Source organism: Heliangelus exortis, chromosome W (genome assembly GCF_036169615.1).
Source record: "Heliangelus exortis chromosome W, bHelExo1.hap1, whole genome shotgun sequence".
Taxonomy (NCBI): Eukaryota; Metazoa; Chordata; class Aves; order Apodiformes; family Trochilidae; genus Heliangelus; species Heliangelus exortis.
The window spans coordinates 4,005,180-4,025,899 of NC_092453.1; the positions used below are offsets into that span (position 1 = coordinate 4,005,180).

Sequence of the window (20,720 nt, forward strand, 5' to 3'; positions counted from 1 at the left end):
TTTTGTTTTTGAGCAATCCAGACTTGCTTCATCGCATGAGATAACATGCTAATGATACATTGCCATAAACAACATACTAATAATTCAAAAGCCATAATAACAAACATAATTGATAAGCCTTGTCTAATTAAATCTCTAAGCTATCCCCCTAACCCTAAGCCATTTAAGCATTCATCTAACCCAGCATGTGCAACAGTTAATTTTTTCATGTTATCTTAATCAATTGCATTTGGTTGTGAATTGACTCCAAATGATCAGACAAGTTCACGCAACACGTTCCATCAAAGTCTTCACAAACATGACCTAAAAGCTAACAATAAAAAGTCAGTGGCAGCACAATTTTGTAAAACTGTATGTCTGACACTATCAACATCTTTTAGCATCTCTGTTAAAATATCAGAAGTTAAGTTCATCTGCTTAGCAGTGCAACAGGCTAGTTTGTGTATGATTTTTATCAATCATTGCCAAGGGCTTTTCCTGCTGCTACGTGTGGCACAAATGAAGCAGCAAGAACCCTTTCTGCTGTACCCCAAATTTCAAATTTGTCATTACATTCTGGGCCCAATTTTTGTATTGAGCATTTTGATCAAAAATGTTATTGTTTACTTATTAGTGCTCTCATGAGGTCATGCTCTTTTTTCTTCTCATGAGGGTATATGCTTTTTCCCCCCTTTTTTTTTTTTTTTTTTCTCTTCTCTGCTGTGGTGTCTGCAGCAGGGCTCACTTTCTGAGCAGCAGCAGTGTCAGTGGGGGTAGAGACAGCAGCTGCAGCTGTAGCAGATACGCTGGCAATGCTCGCCGGACGTATCTGACTTGTGCCCTTGCGTGAGGGGGCGCGAGGGACTGCGGCAAACAGCAATATGGTTAAAGCACAGCTCCTGGATCTGTTTCGGATTACTAGGAATCCCTGTCTTAGAGAGTATACTAACCAATAACGGCACTGCCGCCTCTGCCTGCATTTCCCTCAGGTTTGCAGTGCCTACCTTACGGGGGTGAGTGGCCAGCTCACTTCCAGCTCCTGCTGCAACTTCCAAGCAGTGCCTACCCCATCCACCTTTCCCGACGTCCAGATAAACCATCACGTGAAGCAACTACCAGCAATTCAGTGTCCCCGTACGGGTGCCATTTGTCGGGAAGAGCGCAATGGACAACACGCAGATTAATATAATCGAAGTATTGCCCTTTATTGAGAGCAGCAGTAGCCCTTTTATACATAGTCAGGCTGATAACATAATATAAGCATATTGCTTATTGGTACAACACATTCTTCTTATGCCACAGGGCACTATCTAACTGGTTAAATACAATTGTTTATGTGCTGTCTATGTGATGCTTTCCCATCCTGTTATTCTTCTTTTCTGCTGCCAGCTCCCTTATCTTTTGCCCATAGCTCATCTTTCAGTAACCTTGCAGCTGGGCCTCAAGGCCCTTAGAGCACTCTGGCTAAAGCTTAATAGTCAGGATTGCTCACATGTCCGTTTTCTTCCAAAAACTCTCCCAACAGTAGATCTGGAAACAGATCACTCTCAAGACACAAGGACAGATGCAGATCCAGAAGTCCTCTGAAAAAACGGTCTAGATCTAGGGAAAGGCGGAAATCAAGAAGTTGCTCTCATTCTTGGTGAGTTCCATTTTTAAGAAATGATGCAGTTCTTAGTACACAGCAGAGTTTTGGAAAAAAATATAACAAATCTTTTAGATTTCTGAGGAAGCAGTTTTGTGGGAAAGAGAAATGCAGAACTGTGGACCTTGGTGGGAACATTTAGAAGAAGGCTACATAGCTGGGCTTCATTGATGGATCCTTTTGACTCGCTGTTGTCTGGAGCTTCTTGAGATATCTGTTCACTGGAAGGGGCAAGTCCAATGAAATATTGGTGATCAATAATTGGAAGGCGCTTCTTGGGTCATTGCACGGCCCCTTGCTATTGCAGGGATTGTGTGCTGTTTCATCTTTATGATCTTACGTTCCTTCTGTGAGACATCTAAAGAGTTATTTGCAAAAACCTGATGGGAAACAAAGTCTTCAGGTCACAAACCGTGAAACAAGCCTACTGCTTATCAGTAGCCAAACACTTGTTCCAATGAAGAAAGGTGGGGACTGTGGATAGGGCATTTAATGTCTGAAGAAGTCTCTGAGAATCTTTAAAAATCCCATAATAGATACCAATATCAATATACACAGCAACTTGTGTCAGTTTTGTTCTCTTGGGTATGAAAGAGCCTGCTGATCAACTTCTTCTCTTGTGCTTTCTTCTGTTTCTCTCTCTGAACAAGTGTCTTGGTTAAGTTTTGACCTTACATTTGCCTTTTGATGGAATTTGGTCTAATTTTATCCCTGTTTTTTTGTTTCTGTGTATTAATTGATGTTGGACTTCCAAACAGTTCCAGGATATTTATGTGAGAGAACACTGTAGAATAAAGACTTCTGTCCAGTCAACTGTCATTATTCACGTGGGGGTGGTTAATCTGCAGTCCATTTTATGCATAAATACTTTTAGTAAAGAATGGATTTACAAATTGTTGAGTTTGTCTCACTCCTGAAAAAATGTATAAAATTTATGTGTGTATAATAATGTAGCTGTGAGGTGAAAAAGCATATTCTTTCAAAGTGTAATAACGTCACTTTGAAGACCACAATTTGATTTGATTTTGGTCCCCCCCTTCCCCAATTTAGATTCCAAATATTTCTTCCTGCATAGCCTCTCCCTCTTGGTGAACAGGGAAAAAAAAAATTTTGAATAATTACCATTTTTCAACAGAAACACATTTTCTTTTGAACAATTAATGTATGCTAAATTGTTAACTGTAATTTTTATTGGAAAGTTCAAAGATAAATTAATGATCTATGTTTGGCTTTTCACAGGGACAAGAAAAGAGACAAAGAAAAGGTTAAGGAAAAAGAAAAGGCCAAAGAAAAGGAGAAAAAAAGAGACCGAGACAAAGAGGAGAGAGACCAGGACAGAGACAAAGAAAGGGAAAGGGAGAGAGATAAAGGTCGGGAGAGAGAGAGAGCTCGAAACAAAGATCGAGATAAAATTAGAGACAAGGATAGGGATAGAGACAGGGACAAGGACAAAGATAGGGACAGGGAAAAGGACAAAGATAAGGAAAAAGACAGGGAAGAGGTAGACCAGAACAAGGGAAAAGATGATGTTGAGAAAGAGGGGGAGAAGGACAGAGAGATTAAGAACAAGGAGGGAGATAAGGACCCTAAAGAAGAGGACAAAGAGAAGGACATAGACAATGAAAAGGTAAAAGATGAAGATAAGGAGAAGAAGGAGCGAGAAAAAGAGAGAGATGATAAAAAGAAGAAAGAAAAGAGATGCAGAACACCCCCAAGAAGCTATAGCTCTTCAAGAAGATCTTGTAGCTCCAGCAGGTGTGTTTAGACTTTTTTATGCTTATTTTGACCTGTCAGTAGAGTGACGCATTGTGAAAAATGTGTATCTTAATTTTTATGTATAAATATCACCATGTCACTTGTCAATTTGTATTCTTTCTGTTTTGTAGATTTCCCTATAAAATAAAATCTATTATAGAGAGCTCTGTATGATGCTTTATAGAAAATAGTTTCTTCTTGTGCAAGCTGGTGCACCTTTCACATAGTTGTATAGTCCTTGAGGACAATAAGTAAAAGGTTCTCATGCCATTTCTCTGTGTGGAAGCCATCCAAAAGTTATGATAGGGGGACATCAAACACGTGATGAAAGTTTGAATCACTGTTACATAGTTCCTTAGTTATTTACATACTTTACATTGATGGTCTGTAGAGCAATTCGTTTGGCTTACAAACAGTTGGGTGGTAGTATTTGCCCCTTGGCCACCTTAAGGATAGTGAGCAATGAATTTTCTTGGTTGGATGGCTCAACAGCAGGAAGTAAGCATCTCACTTGGCTGGCTAGCTATTCAGAAAGTGAATGTATCTCAGTTGGAAGATAAGGATGGACAGGTACAAGTAAATAACATTTCTTAAGCATGCTGATAGTAAACAGGAAAACAGTCAAGGTTAATTTAGCTGGGTTTGCCTCTAAGGGAGGGTAAACTGGGTGTAAGTCTGTATAAATTCAGTACAGCAAAAGAAGGCTGCGAGATTGATTATAACATCTGTAAGTGGACTAACCCAGGCATATTCTAAAAGTATTGCAGCTAACAAGTTCAGAAGTTTTGGTGGAAGAAGTTCTTTCTTGGATATTTCAGCAATTACAGAGTTCAATAACATCACACATCAAATTTAGATACCAAATTTTATCTGTTACCTTGAGACAATGAAATTCTGGATGAATTGGGAAAAGTTTACATATTATAATCACTTCCATGGACAAAAGCAAAATTTCCTTAGTCCTCAAAATTCAGGACTTTATGGTTCATATAATGCAAAAGCAGCTGTAATGGTTTCTGAACATTCTGTTTGGGTTCTATGGAATGTACATGTTATTTTGGAGGTTTATGGGAAAAATACTGTGGCTTCTTTAAGCATATTCAGCTTCCTATTTTAAAGCAATGTTAACATTATTTCATGGGCTGAATACTTGCACAGAGTAGAGGTAGTTCTGTCAGCTTTGAAAACATTTTCTGCCTGTATGTCTCAGAAGCACTTAATTAGATAAGTAGTTGTGGTGGGTTGACTTGGGCTGAATGCCAGGTGCCCACCAAACTGCTCTATCACTCCCCCTTCTCAGCTGGACAGGGGGAAGAAAATATGACAAAATGATTGTGGGACAGGGAGAGATTACCAGTTATTGTCATGGGCAAAACAGACTCAATTCAGAGAAATTGATTTATTGTCAATCAAATCAGAGTAGGCTAATGAAAAATAAGCCTAAATCTTAAAACACCTTCCCCCATCCCTCCCTTCTTCTTAGGCTCAACTTCATTCCTTATTTTCTCTACCTCCTCCCCCTGAGTGGCACAGGGGGACAGGGAATGGAGGTACAAGTCAGTTTATCACGTTGTTTCTGCTGCTCCTTCCTCTGCACACACTTCCCCAACTCCAGCATGGGGTCCCTCCCATGGAAGACAGTCTTCCATGAAATTCTCCAATGTGATTCCTTTCCATGGGGTGCAGTACTTCAAGAACAGACTGCTTCAGTGTGGGTCTCCCCATGAGGTCACAAGTCCTGCCAGCAAACCTGCTCCAGCATGGGCTGTTCTCTCCATGGAGTCACAGCCTCCATTGGGGATCCACCTGCTCTGACATGGGTTCTTCTATGGGCTGCAGGTAGATATTTGCTCCACTGTTAAACTCCATGGACTTCAGGGGAACAGCCTGCCTCACCAAGGTCTTCACCATGAGCTGCGGGGGAATCTTTGCTCCAGTTCTTGGAGCACTTCCTCCCCCTCCTTCTTTACTGACCTTGGTGTCTGCGGAGTTGTTTCTCTTACATATTCTCACTCTTCTCTTCTGGCTGCTATTCTGCAGCATTTTTTTTCCCCCCTTCTTAAATATGTTATCACAGAGGTCCTACCATGGTTGCTGATTGGCTTGGATTTGGTCAGTCCATCTTGGAGCTCGCTGGCACTGGCTCTACTGGATACAGGAGAAGTTTCAAGCAGCTTCTCACAGAAGCCACCTCTGTAGCCCCCCACTACCAAAACCTTGCCATGCAAACCAAATACAGTAATGCGTAGCTTATATAAGATTCTTGGTAGAAGACCCATTTCCTAATGTCAAATAGCAAGTGTAATTAGTTGGATGCTACAAAAAATTCATACTCTAGTTTGCAAAATTCATGCTCCCCTTTGAGCATCCCATTATTTAAGAAAGCATCACAAAAGACTCAAATGGCATGTACTTGGGCAGAGAATTCTAGTGAAATTTAGCGCATCTATTCTAATGGATTCATGGTACAAAGTCCCAATTTGCTATCATTATAATTTTTTTGTACAGATGCTAATAAACAGGGACAATGTTCTTTCTGAAGATGGTGTATGAGGGAAATACACAAGTTTTTACATGGATCCATCAAACAAAAAGAAGCTGGCAGCTTCTGGAGTACACTTCGTTGGGTTAAAAACTGGATGCATCTCTGGGCCCAGAGGGTTGTAGTCAACGGAGGAAATCCAGTTGGAAGCCAGTCACCAGTGGTGTTCCCCAGGGCTCAGTTTAGGGACCAGTCCTGTTTAATATCTTCATTAATGATCTAGATGAGGGGATTGAGTACTTCCTCAGCAAGTTTGTAGATGACAGCAAGTTGGGTGGGAGCGTTGATCTGCTCGAGGGTAGGAAGGCTCTGCAGAGGGATCTGGACAGGCTGGACCAGTGGGCCAAGGTTTACCAAGGCCAAGTGTCAGGTCCTGCACTTAGGTCACAACAACCCCATGCAATGCTACAGACCTGGGGAGGAGTGGCTGGAAAGCTGCCATGCACAAAAGGACCTGGGGGTGCTGGTCGACAGCTGGCTGAGTATGAGCCAGCAGTATGCCCAGGTGGCCAAGGCAGCCAACAGCACCCTGGCTTGCATCAGAAATTGTGTGTCCAGAAGGAGGAGGGAAGTGATGGTGCCCCTGTACTCGGCACTGGTGAGGCCGCACGTCGAGTACTGTGTTCACTTATGGGCTCCTCACTACAAGAAAGACATTGAGTTGCTGGAGCGAGTTCAGAGAAGGGCAACCAAGCTGGTGAAGGGTCTGAAGAACAAGTCCTATGAGGAGAGGCTGAGGGAATTGGGAATGTTTAGTCTGGAAAAGAGAAGGCTGAGAGGAGACCCTATTGCACTCTACAACCGAGAGAGTAGTTAGTCCCTGGAATGGACTGCCCAGGGTGGTGGTGGAGTCACCATCCCTGGAGGTATTTAAAATTTGTGTAGATGAGGCACTTCAGACCATGCTCTAGTGGGCATGGTGTTACAGATATTGATAAATATATTTTACTTATTGGGGGAGGATGTTCATGGTTGGACACGGTGATTTTAGAGGTCTTTTCCAACCGTGACAATTCTGTGATTCTGTGAGAAGCTGAAGGGCTGGGATGGTTTAGCATGGAGAAGAGAAGGCTGAGAGTGTATCTTATCAGTGCATATTGAATACCTGATGGAAGAGCATGAAGATGATGTAGCACTCTACCCCCAACTCTTTGCAGTGATGACCAGTGACGGGGCAAGAGGCAGTGGGCATATGTTGAAATATAGGAAATAAAAGTGTTTTTCTAATGTTTAAATGATGTGTTTTCTGGGCAAACTGGAACCAGTTGCCCAGAGAGATTGTGGAGTCTCCATCCTTGGAGAGATTAAAACCCGACAGGACATGACCTTGAGTAACCTGCTCTACTTGATCCTGTTTTGGGAGTGTGGGGGCCTGGACTAGGTGTTCTTCAGGGGGCTCTTCCAGCCTCAGTAATTCTGTTGTTCTGAAGTATTTGTCAATAGGTTGGACTACCAAGTCCCAGTTAGCCTGCATTTAAGGGTGTCTTTTTATTTTAATGATTGACTTTGCCTAGTTGAAATGGTTACAAATCATTCAGGAGAAGATTATCCAAAAACCTAGTATTTCAGCTGTCTGGATTTACACTGCATTATTGAATTGGGACCATTCTTGAAGATGCAGGTGCTTTTTCTGAAGAGAGTAAAATATCAGACAGTCTACTAGTCTTTTTGAAGAAGAGATGGAATAGAACATACAGGACCTTCTAAGAACTAGGTGGCAGCTTACCTTGTTCTCACAGAATCATCACAGTTGGAAGGGACCTCTAGAGATCATCTAGTCCCACTCTCTCACTAACGCAGGATCACCTAGAGCACATTACACAGGACTGCATCCAGGCAGGTTTTGAATATCTCCAGAGAAGGGGACTCCACAACTGTGGAGAGCTGCCTCGCTAATTTGAGAGACCTGAGAGCTATCGAAAAAGCAGGGCCCCACGATACAAAGCAAGGCCGACCAGAGATAGTGGCAAGGCAAGGCCTGCTGCCAGAAAAATAAAGATGAGGCAAGGCTCATCGCCAGAAAAGATAGTAAGGAATTTGGAGGACACCTGCTCTGAACAAAGGGATTATATATTCTATCAACTCTTGGTTTTCCCAGGATGTTCTATTGTGGAAAAGTGCTGTAAACAACGTCTGTAGTTAGCAAGACCATGGTCTCTGTTTATTGTGCCTTGCTTTTAAAACATAACTCACCTTATCATGATGCCATGTTTACTCTGCACTATAAAAGAGCGCTGCTGATTAATAAAGTCAGACATATTACCACCGAGTATATGTCTCGCCCGACCTCAACTTTTTTCTCCTCTCTAACTTTTTCTCACTGCGTTCGCAAGAAGTGGCGCCCAACGTGGGGCCCTGCTTTTTCGCTAGCTCTCAAGTCTCTCAAATTAGTGAGGCAGCTCTCCACACACAACCTCCCTGGGCAGCCCGTTCCAGTGCCACCCTCATAATAAAAAGGTTTTTTTCATATTTAAATGAAACTTCCTATGTTCCAGCTTGTGCCTGTTGCCCCTCATCCTGTCACTGGGAACTACTGAGAGGAGTCCGGCTCCATTGTCCTTGCACCCACCCTTTAGATACTTGTAAGCATTGATAAGGTGTCCCCTCGGCCTTCTCTTCTCCAGGCTAAAGACTCCCAGCTCTCTCAGCCTTTCCTCATAAGAGACATGCTCCAATCCCCAAGTTATCTTTGTCACCGTCCGCTGGACTCTCTCCAGTAGTTCCCTGTCTCTCTTGAGATGGGGAGCCCAGAACTGGATGCAGTATTCCAGCTGTGGCCTCACCAGGGCAGAATAGAGAGGGAGAAGCTACTCAGCTTCTTATTTCTCTCTACAAGCCCCACAGCTGGCTTCTGGGGCTTGTAGAGAGAAATAAGAAGCTGAGTAGCCCCACTGTAATCCTGGAGGGAACTGTTAGTGACCTGAGCCACTTGGATCCTCACAAGTCTATGGGACCAGACGGGATCCACCCCGGGGTGATGAGGGAGCTGTCGGAAGAGCTTGCCAAGCTGCTCTCCATCATTTGCCAACAGTCCTGGCTCACTGGGGAGGTCCCAGATGATTGGAAGTTGGCGAATGTCACACCAAACCACAAAAAGGGACGAAAGGAGGACCCAGGAAACTACAGGCCTGTCAGCCTGACGTCAGTGCCTGGCAAGGTTATGGAGCAGATCATCCTAGGGGCAATCACACAGCACCTACAGGATGGACAGGGCATCAGACCCAGCCAGCACGGGTTTAGGAAGGGCAGGTCCTGTCTGACCAACCCCATCTCCTTTTATGATCGGGTGACCCGCCTGGTGGATGAGGGGAAGGCTGTGGATGGAGTCTACCTGGACTTCAGCAAAGCCTTTGACACCGTCTCCCATAAAATTCTCCTGGAAAAGCTGTCAGCCCACGGCTTACACAGGAGCACTCTGTGCTGGGTTAGGAACTGGCTGGAGGGCCGGGCCCAGAGAGTGGTGGTGAACGGTGCTGCATCCAATTGGCGGCCGCTCACGAGTGGTGTCCCCCAGGGATCAGTGCTGGGCCCAGTTCTGTTTAATATCTTCATAGATGATTTAGATGGGGGGATTGAGTCCACAATTAGCAAATTCACAGGCGACGCTAAGTTTGGGGGGTGTGTCGATCAGCTGGAAGGCAGGAGGGCTCTGCAGAGGGACCTGGACAGACTGGAGAGTTGGGCTGATTCCAATGGGATGAGGTTCAACATGGCCAAGTGCCGGGTCCTGCTCTTTGGCCACAACAACCCCATGCAGCGCTACAGGCTGGGGACAGAGTGGCTGGAGAGCAGCCAGGCAGAAAGGGACCTGGGAGTCTGGATTGACAGGAAGCTGAACATGAGCCAGCAGTGTGCCCAGGTGGCCAAGTAGGACAATGGCATCCTGGCCTGTATCAGGAACAGTGTGACCAACAGGTCCAGGGAAGTGATTCTTCCCCTGTACTCAGTGCTGGTAAGGCCACACCTCGAGTACTGTGTCCAGTTCTGGGCCCCGCAGTTCAGGAAGGATATTGAGGTGCTGGAGCAGGTCCAGAGAAGAGCAACGAGGCTGGTGAAGGGACTCCAGCACAAGTCCTATGAGGAAGGGCTGAGGGAGCTGGGGTTGTTTAGTCTGGAGAAGAGGAGGCTCAGGAGAGACCTCATCACTCTCTACAACTACCTGAAAGGAGGTTGTAGCCAGGTGGGGGTCGGTCTCCTCCCAATTAGCTTCCAGTAAGACAAGAGGGCATGGACTTAAGCTCTGTCAGGGGAGGTTTAAGTTAGATATTAGGAAAAAATTATTTACAGAGAGGGTGATCAGGCATTGGAATGGGCTGCCGAGGGAGGTGGTGGATTCTCTGTCCCTGGACGTTTTTAAAAAGAGACTGGATGTTTATTAACCACAGTGGTAGTGGATTAAGGGTTGGACTTGATGATCTCAGAGGTCCTTTTCAGCCTCGATGATTCTGTGATTCTGTGAATGACCTCCCTGGACCTACTGGCCACACTCTTCTTTATGCAACTCAGGATTCCATTGGCCTTGGCAATAAGGGCACACTGCTGGCTCATGGATAATTTACTGTCTACCAGGTCTCCAGGATCTTTTTTCTCAGAACTGCTTTCCAGCAGGTCCACCCTTAACCTATATTGGTGCTTGGGGTTTTTCCTCTCCAGGTGCAGGACCCTACACTTGCTCTTATTGAACATCATTAGGTTCTTCTCTGTCCAGGCTGCACTGGATGGCAGCACAGCCCTCTGGAGTGTCAGCCACCCCTCCCAGTTTTGTATCATCAGCAAACTTGCTGAGGATACACTCTGTCCCCTCGTCCAGGTCCCTCTGGGGGACACTGCTGGTTACAGGCCTCCAACTCGAACCTGCTCCATTGATCACCACTCTCTGAGTTCTGACACAGTTTTACTGACAAACAGAATGCAAATACTAGAAATCAGGTGGCTACTTTTGATTCCTAGCTAAAGGAAGAGACACAGACCAGAGGAAGAGGAGAATCAGGCTCCTTTTCCAAGAAACATCTACAGCAAAGGAGATCTTTTCTAACAGTGACAACTCTGTGATTCCATGTGATTTGAAATAAATGTGAAAATTTTCCTTATACACTTCTGTCCAAGATATTGGTTGTGAATTTTGATCAGTTAAAAAAAAAAAAGTATTACAAGTCTTTGCTTTTGTCTCTTTTTCAACTAGCTTCCAGTTTGTTTTATTTTCGTGTGATCAACAGTACTTTTACACTCCGGTAGCTATTTTGGCAGTCAAAAAACCCCACAATCAAATACTTACTTTGCCATCAGTTAAAAGCAAATTGTTTTGCCATTAATTCAATCAATTGCTGAAAAAACAAATTTCTGAAAAAACTAACTTTCCTATCAGAGAAACTCAAAGGTATTTATGCTAATTTTGCAACTTCCACTAGGACAAATCATTCCTTCTTACTGTACTTATGCAACTGCACAGTGTTGTGGGAGACTGCTACCGTGATTGGTGATTTCTCTGGTAACCTGATAGAAAGAATTCCACAGTCAGGTCTGATCTGACTGGCAAAGGACAATTCAAAATATCACTCGTGACCAAAAATCGTTCTTGGTTTTGGTTGATTTATTTTAATTCCTATTGGTATCAACTAATGAAAAGTCTTAGCGTGTAGGATTCTAATTCGTAAATTACAGTTCTGCATCTTCCATTAATATTGCAAGTAATAAAAATAAAAAAACCAAAACGCTACCTGTGAATTCAAGTTTCCAACGTAGACTGTTCTTCTGATTTCATCAATTTTGGATGGGTCCACATTCCCCATAATTGGTGGCTGTGGTATTTCTCCCAGAGCTGTAACGTTAGGGTCCAATGCTGCTGATGGTATAGACCCCAAAGTGCCAAGTGGAACACTGAGCTGGAAAACACAAAACCAGAATATGCTTTGTGACCAAGCACTGGTGGGAAATACTACATTTATTAATACTTGCCTGCCTTGTGCACTTCCAGGTAGCTTTCTAGCTACTCCTCCCCAAGACTGTAGGGTTGCAATGGGTTGTTGTGACTCAAGTTCAGGATCTGGAAATTGTTCTTGTTAAACTTCATACAGATGACCTCAGCTCATCCATCCAGCCTGTCCAGGTCCCTCTGCAGAGCCTTCCTACCCTCAGAAAGATCAACACTCCCACCCAGTGTACCATCATCTGCAAATTTACTGGGGAAGTACTGCATCCCCTCATCCAGATCATTGATGAAGATATTAAGCAAGACTCTAGGAGAACACTGTCAGAGACTGTGTTAAAGGCTTTACTAAAGAAGTCCAGATAGACAACGTCCACAGCCTTTCCCTCATCTACTAGGTGGGTCACCTGGTCATAGAATGAGACCAGGTTGCTCAAGCAGCACCTGACTTTCATAAACCCACGCTGGCTGGGCCTGATCCCCTGGCTGCCCTGCACTTGCCATGTGAGCGCACTCAAGATGAACCTCTCCATAATTTTCCCCAGTACTGACGTCTGGCTGACAGGCCTGTAGTTCCCTGGATCCTCCTTCTAGTAGGTGATCATCACATTTGCAAGCCTCCAGTCACCTGGGACCTTCCCTGTTAGCCAGGACTGCTGACTCCATCCATTTGTCTGCCTTTGATCCCAATCCCTGCATTCCTAAATCCATTCATTTGTGCATCCAGTTCCTGTCTGCCACTGACTCCAGGAGCCCAGTCTAGAACTTACTCAGGCCCTGCCCTGCAGCCTCAGTGGTCACATGAGCATTATTGAGGGGAGCACAATAGTGGTTTTGTGTCTATTTGTATGCATTTCATTATTTTCTTTTTCTATCGTTACTGTTTCATTAACATTGCCATTAACTAGGTGACAGATTCTCTCTGTTATTCCCCAAATACCCTCTGAGGGATACATAAAAATAGGGAGTAAGGGAGAGAGACTTTAAGGTTGGAAAAGAACTAGAATAGGTTTAATGAAGGAGTAATAGTAATAATAATGACAAGTTATAAATACATGCAAATATATAAATACAAACCCCACACCCATCAGTTGCTAATTACTTCCTGACCAGACAAGTCCCAAACAGGACTCAAGAGCTGATGGGGGTGCCTGAGTCCAGGGTGTCAATGACAGTCCACAAAATCCTTGGAGGAGACACACCAGGCCTACTCAGGGAAAGGCAAACTGTCTTGATGAACAATGTTTTTTTCCAACAAGGTGACTAACCAACCAACCAACCTCTCTTAGGAGCCTTTTTATATTGAGCACCATGGGAAGGAATACTGTGATTGGTCCATTTTGGTTACTGACCCATCCTCTCCTCCCATAGGCACAGCTGCTCCCCCCCTTTGTAATTGCCACATCAACAGGCTGCCAGCTACTGGTGGTATCCCAAGCAGTCTCAGGTCAGTATAACCGTAGGCAATTATTATCCTGGTCCTCTCAAACCAGGACAATTGTGTAGTTTAGTTTCCAACCCATAAGTCTGTTTATTCCCTTTCCTTTCCCTTTCTGGGAAGGGAGAGGGGTTAGTAGAGAGCATCTATCATTCATTTAGTTTCCTGCCCAGCATTAAACTGTGACAGATTTATTGGCACCCAACATGGGGCTCAGCTCATTAGCTTGAGCCCAGGCTCAAGTTCTCACTAATTGTCTGAATATTTCGAATTCAAACTTAGGTGGGAGGAGGAGACCCACATAGCTCAGTTGAGAGACTTTGAGATGTTTTCTTTTGAGAATCCTGAAGGGTTGGAAATTGAACAGACAACTCGCATCATGTAATTTTTAGTTATTTACCAGTATGACGCCATACCTGTGGTATGTAGGGCATGCGGTATGTCATTGCTTAGCTGGCCTTGGTGTTGCTTTGTGGTTTATTGATGGTAAGTGCTGGCAAGAGTTGTAGTTGTGATATGGTCTTTAATACCGATCTACACTGTGGCACATTTTGCAGTGATTTTTCATGTGGACAAAACAAACTTTGTTGTTTTTACCTTGGGAAATTATACCTCTCTGTTTTCTCTTGAGCTGAGTCCACCAGATTTTGATCAAAATAGCATTATGTTAGTAGGGATAGAGAGCATCAGTCATTCATTTAATTGCTGGCCCAGCATTAAACCGTGACATCCAGCCTTTCTGGACTCCTTTGCCCTTCAAGACTGCCTCCTACGGGACTGTCAACCAGTGTCTGAAACAAGCCAAAGTCTGCTCACTGCAAGACCAAGTTGGCAGTTCTGCTGACCCCTCTTCCTTACTTCTCCAAGAATAGAGAACTCTATCATTTCATGATCACTGTGCCCAAGACGGCCTCCAACTGTCACATCTTCCACAAATCCATCTCTGTTGACAAACAGCAGGTCCAGCAGGGCTCCTTCCCTAGTTGGCTCCCTTACCATCTCTGTCAGAAAGTTATTCTCCACACACTCAGGGAATCTCCAGGACTGTTCCCTCTCTGCTGTATTATATTTCCAGCAGACATCTGGGAAGTTGAAGTCCCTGATGGGAACAAGGGCAAGCGATTGAGAGTTCTCTCAGAAACCTAGAGTATTTTATCTGTCTCTTCATCCAGTTTGGGTGGTCTATAACAGACTTCCACCATGATGTCTGCCTTGTTGGCCTTCCCCGATTCTTACCCATAAACACTCAACCCTATTGTCATTATCATTAAGTTCTAGGAATCCATAACGCTCCCTAACATACAGGGCCACCCCACCACCTCTCCTTCCTTATTTATCCCTTCTGAAGAGCTTGTAGCCATTGGTTGCAGCACTCCAGTCGTGCGAGTCATCCCATCGCTTTTCTGTGATGGCAACTCTGTCATAGTTTTCCTGCTGTACAATGGCTTCCAGCTCCTTCCAGTTTGTTGCCCGTGCTGTGTGCATTGGTGTAGATGCACTTCAGTGCATTTAGGGAAGACTTTAAACTGAACCATCCCATCTGAGTACTGTATTGGGTTTAAGTGGCAAGGTTTTGGTAGTGGAAGAGGGGTCTACAGGGGTGGCTTCTGTGAGAAGATGCCAGAATCTGTTCCCAAGTCTGATAGAATCATTTCCAACTGTTTCTGAGACAGACCCACAGCTGACCAATCCGAGCCAGTCAGTGACGGTGGTAGCACTTCTCTGTGATAACATATTTAAGAAGGGGAAAAAACTGCTGCACAACAGCAGCCAGAAGAGAGGAGTGAGAATATGTGTGAGAAGCAACTCTGCAGACACCAAGGTCAGTGAAGGAGGTGCTCCAAGAACCAGAGCAGAGATTCCCCTGTAGCCTGTGGTAGCCTGTGGTGAAGATCATGGTGAAGCAGGCTGTCCCTCTGCAGCCCATGGAGGTCCACAGTGGAGCAGATATTCACCTGCAGCCCGTGGAGGACCCCACGCTGGACTAGATGGATGTTTTCGAAGGAAGCTGTGACCCCATGGGGAGCCCGTGCTGGAGCAGTCTGTTCCTGAATGACAGTGCCCAGGGCCATTTTTTTCCATGACAGGTAATCAGTCCATCAAAAGGACAAATAAGATACCTTTTGGACAAACATGTCACATAAGGGAAGATTAATTACATTTGAAACACAAAGGATATTAAGTCTAAGATCTTCCCCTGTTAACACAGTCTCTTCCTAGAGAATGAGGACAATACAACTTTAATTTTTAGAACTGGGAATTGAAATCTCTCCTGGAGAATGTTATAATAAGAAGTAACTTAAAAATCGCTACTAAATTGGTCTGCTGAGTTACTGGTTTGAGTCCTGGCTTGTATCAGGAATAGTGTGGCCAGCAGGACTAGGGAAGTGATTGCCCCCTTGTACTCAGTGCTGGTGAGGCCTCACCTCAAATACTGTGTTCAGTTTTGGGCCCCCCAGTACAAGAAGGACATTGAGGTGCTGGAGCGTGTCCAAAGAAGAGCAAAAAAGCTGGTGAAGAGTCTGCAGAACAAGTCCTATGAGGAATAGCTGAGGGAACTGGGGTTGTTTAGTGTGGAGAAAAGGAGACTGAGGGGAGACCTTATTTCTCTCTGCAACTCCCTGAAAGGAGGTTGTAGCAAGGTGGGTGTTGGTCTCTTTTCCCAAGTAACAAGTGATAAGATGAGAGGAAACAGTCTCAAGTTGTGCCAGGGGAGGTTTAGATTGGCTATTAGGAGAAATTTCTTCACTTCAGGGGTTGTCAGGCACTGGAACAGGCTGCCCAAGGAAGTGGTTGAGTCACCATCCTTGCAGGTATTTAAAAGATGTGTAGATGTGCTACTTAGTGACATGGTTTAGTGGTGGACTTGGTAGTGTTAGGTTTACGGTTGGACTTGATGATCTTAAAGGTCTCTTCCAACCAAAATGATTCTACGATTCCATGATTATTTATGCTTCATTAGCAGCAAGTAGGCAGTGGAACCACAAGTAAGCCCATTTTGTTTAATGAAATGCCTAAACTATTAGTTGACATATCAATGAGGGCAGTATCATCCATTTTAAGACCAAAAAAAAAGCCAACGTTCTTGTGAACTATAAATTATTTTCAAAGTCATGCAGTGTCTCTTATACAGTTATGAACCATAAACAGAATTAGCCTAAACCCCTAACTGGTGACTTTGGTCCTACTGTTTCATTATATAAGTTGTACACTATAAACAGCTGTTGGAGCTGTGGGATTTTACCTTTGAGACAAGAATATAAGTTCTGTGCATTATTTAGAGACATGGGATCACTATCAAAGTTTTCAAAGTCCTTTTTCTTAAACTTCGCTGAATTAGTCTTGCCTTAAGAGTGTTAAAGACGGGTGCACAAAAAACTTTGTATAGACAAATGTAACAGTGATAGTAACAGTCAGACACAGCTGTAATTTTTCAATTGAAATATGAAAAGCAGAAACTGAAAATTAGATTGAATCAATAAAAAGTTTCTAGTTTGAATAACAGGATTGGTCAATTCAGTATGCTTCCATTGTTATCAAGTATAGATAATAGCATGTTAGGATAAACATAAAACGAAAAGGGTACTTTGTTTTTTTACTTCTTCCTGCTTGTTTTTTACTTCTTCCCTCTTGTTCCCTTCTTTCCTCTTGTTCCTTCTTCTTCCCACATTGTTCCCTTTCCTATCAAATTGAAACCTATGACATATTTTTTTGTTTGTTTTGTACAGTTCATGTATTTGTGATATATGATGTTAAATTTGGGGATATTTACTTAGTTGTGTCATACCATTTTAAGAGTTTTCTGGTTTTATGAAGTTCCTGAGTTTATTTTTGTTCTTTAGTGATCTTGAATTTCTTGGTCCTTCAGGGAAATGCATAAAAGGAAGAGTAGAAGTCCTTCCAAGTCTCCTAAAACATCTAAAACAACAAAAAGAAGGTCTTCACAAACTCCTTCGCCAAGAAGGTCAGCTTGATGTAAACATAAATGTTAATGAGCAGTAAAGGAGCAGAGTTACAGTACTTTTATTAAATTGAAATGTGACATAGAGATTAGTGTTATAAAAGGACCTAAGTCACTTTTTATTTCTTGATTTTTTCTGTTATGCAAGAAGCTCATTAATAATAATTTTCTAAGGAAAAGGTTTGTTTTTCAATCAGAACACTAGAAGGTGGGTGCAAATTCATATTTTATGTTTCATATACTGAAAACAATTTGGGAAGTATTTTTATTGATTTACTCCCTTCTCACTTGTCATTTCACATAATTTCAATTGGTCAGTATGATTCAGTTCTAAATTAAAACACCCCAGATCTGTTTAAATCTGTTAATGATGCCAATTTTCTTCAAATCTATAAAAGCCCTTAATTGAATACAGGTTTATTTGATTTTCTCTTTGCAAATAACATACATACCGAACATTTAGCTCTCTTCAGTCAAAAAATCCCCTTGTATTTATGACGGGGGGTTTGCTATTCTTGGGGGATGCATGTGTGTTGTGTATTTTTTAACACCCCCCCCCAGATGAGAGTTTAGTTTGAAGGTGGCTGAACCTTTCTGAAGGAAAGAAAACCAGGATACTAATATTCTTTGTTACTGTACTGTGCAATTTATGATACCGTACATTCATCATATGCATTGGTAGTTGCTGTTGGATCATATTCTTATTTGAGCAAAAATTTTCTTAAACAGAAACAAGAAAGAAAAAAAAGGAGAAAAGGGTACAAACAATGAAAGAAGAGAAAGGGAACCCTCCAACTCCAAGAAAAATAGCAGTAAAGAAAAAGAAGGAAAGGAGAAATCTGAAAAAAGCACCACTACTTTGAAGGTAAGCTGTGTGATCAAGTAATAAGCAAAGTGAAGTGCTTCAAGTGCAATGATTATTGGAATTCCCTCCTTTCTTTTTCTTTCTTATATTCACCCTTCTTTTTCCCCTGTTTTCCTTACCAATTTATTGCCATTTGGGTTTTGGTTTTGCCAGTCAGAGGCATGAAAGTCATCATCCAGTTTATATTAGTAGGTCAGTTTGTGAAGTCTGTGTGTTCGAACTTTACTGGACCCATAGGAGCTTGTGTAAATAGGTTATGGAAGCACTTTGTTTTGGTTTCACTCTCTTTTCTGTTCTGTTCCATATGTTATGATTTATCTGGCTTCCTACCTGTATGAGCAAGGAGGAAGCAGATCATCTAACTAAGCAACAGGATTCAGAGTTAGATTGGCTGTGTCATGGTTTAACCCCAGCCATCAACTAAGCACCATAGAGCTGCTCCCTCACTCCCTCCATGTGGGAGAGAATCAGAAGTGAGAAAACTCGTGGGTTGAATAAAGACAGTTGCATAGGTAAAGCAAAAGCCACAACAGGCAGGTGTTCAGCCATCTCCAGGAAAGCAGGGGTCCATCACATGTAACAGTTACTTGGGAAGACAAATGACATCACTCCAAACATCCCATCTTCCTTCTTCTTCCCTCAGGTTTATATGCTGAGCATGACATCATATGGTATGGAATATCCCTTTGGTCAGCTGGGGTCAGCTGTCCCAGCTGTGTCCCCTCCCAACTTCTTGTGTACCCCCAGCCTCCTTGCTGATGGGGTGGTGTGAGAAGCAGAAAAGGCCTTGATTTTGTAAGCACTGCTCAGCAATAATGAAAACATCTCTGAAGTATCAACACTGTTTCCAGCACAAATCCAAAACACAGCCCCATACCAGCTACTATGAAGAAAAGTAACTTTATCCCAGCCAAAACCAGCTAAGACAGTCAAGTTTTGAAAAGATTTTTAATAACCTTTCACTCTGCAGTTCAGCCTCTCCCTGGTTGCTTTGGTCCTAGGCTGCATATTGCACTATGCAGGAGTAAAGTTGAAGATTTGGGGAAGAGTAGTATGGGATTTTTCCTTTGCAAAATAGAAAGTGGTGTGGTTAAGAAGAAACATCTTCAAATGATTTAATGCTACAATTTGAAAAGCAGCATGCCTTTAAAGACTAGTTTGTGGCATTTAGAATTATTCAGTTGTTATAAATCAGCTGATTTAGGCGATTGTTGACATTCTTAAGTCATTGTCTTACTGAAGAACACTTAAAATTTATTAGTTACCTGACAAAAAACATGAAAAAAAATTGTAATACTGTTTTATTTAGAAAATATGGGGAAGTCTTAATTTCTGGAGCTGTTTCTCATAGGTCCCATGATACTGCTTGTTCTGTTTTACCTGAATATTGATGATAAGACAGATTACTTTATGGCAAGGATTTATTGGGTGTCAGGTTGTTATGTGTGCCTAATTTCAGTCAATTAAAACAAAAGCTTTAAAAACCAAAACCAAACAAAAACAAACAAAAACATTTTTTTTGTAAAATAATTTTATCTTTGGTAGGACAAAGATCACACTAAAGAGGGTCTGAATTCAGAAGCTGACATGGAAGTTGGCAACAGAGATGCACAAAGGACAGATGAAGTCAAACTACAACAGAATGGGAACTGTAAACCAAATGATGAAAATCTTTTGATTAAAATGGAAGAGGTTTAAAGCAAAGAATGAATCTATGACTCAACTAAGGAATGAAATTGAAAGCTTTTTCTTTTTCAGAATGATGAAGAAAATGTTGAAGCCATCAACTTGAACATAGTGATAGTACCAGTAGCTCTTCCAGTTCTTCTGATAGCTTTGTTGATTTCTTGCTGTAAAGCAAGAGAGCACGGACCACGAAAAAGCAGATGCTATCAGAACTATTAATCTCTCAAAATCCATTCATTTCCATGGCTGTACTTATTTGTAAAATGATTTAAAGTTTTGCCATATGCTGTTAAAATAAGTAGAAACTGAAAAATGTAAACATGTACTATCCAAACAAAGATGAATACATAAATTGAAGGCTGTTTAAAAGACTTCTTGATGAATTTTATATTGTTTTATATTTTGGGTTTAAAAGTCCACAAAAAGTTCTGTGTACTTTTTGGTGTGCTTGGAAATGTTGCATAAATGTACACACTTTCTTTTGTTTTAAATGAAAACTATAGAAAAAGGGTTTTTAAACATGTTCAGTGCTTGAGAATCTTGGGTTTTATTTAAAACAATTTGTTACTAATATCCTTTAAATGAACATTTCTTTTAAAGTATTTGAAGAATGTTATTTTCTGTTCCTAAAAGGAACATTGCCATGTTATAGATAATAGGTTAGCTTACTGGGTTATTTTAGGGTTGGCTTAGTTTGTTTTCTTTTGTCTTTCCTGAAGTCAGCACATCTCTGTGCTGACTATTAGAATTTAGCTTTTTTTTGACCCCTACGGCATTGTGTCTACAGCTGCAAATAGTACAGGTACCATTATGAAAATATTTTTTTTCTTATTTGTTTAAAAAAGTAGGGGAGCACAAGTAGAAACTTCTTAAAACAATGTGGAATTTTCTAGAAATGTATATGTGCTGTTATCCATGTTCAG

At 42.3% G+C, this 20,720-nt stretch overlaps 1 protein-coding gene across 1 annotated transcript in view; it reads left to right on the forward strand.

Moving 5' to 3' along the window:
- The window catches only part of LOC139789240 (splicing regulatory glutamine/lysine-rich protein 1-like), an 86,099-nt gene extending 65,910 nt beyond the window's left edge, over window positions 1-20,189 (forward strand). The window contains exons 8-12 of the mRNA XM_071729743.1: window positions 1,505-1,621; window positions 2,864-3,379; window positions 17,154-17,249; window positions 17,976-18,111; window positions 19,657-20,189. Of these exons, the coding sequence (XP_071585844.1) occupies window positions 1,505-1,621; window positions 2,864-3,379; window positions 17,154-17,249; window positions 17,976-18,111; window positions 19,657-19,809 (1,018 nt within the window). The 3' untranslated portion in view covers window positions 19,810-20,189. The remainder of the gene's footprint in view (window positions 1-1,504; window positions 1,622-2,863; window positions 3,380-17,153; window positions 17,250-17,975; window positions 18,112-19,656) is intronic.
- Window positions 20,190-20,720: the final 531 nt, after the last annotated feature.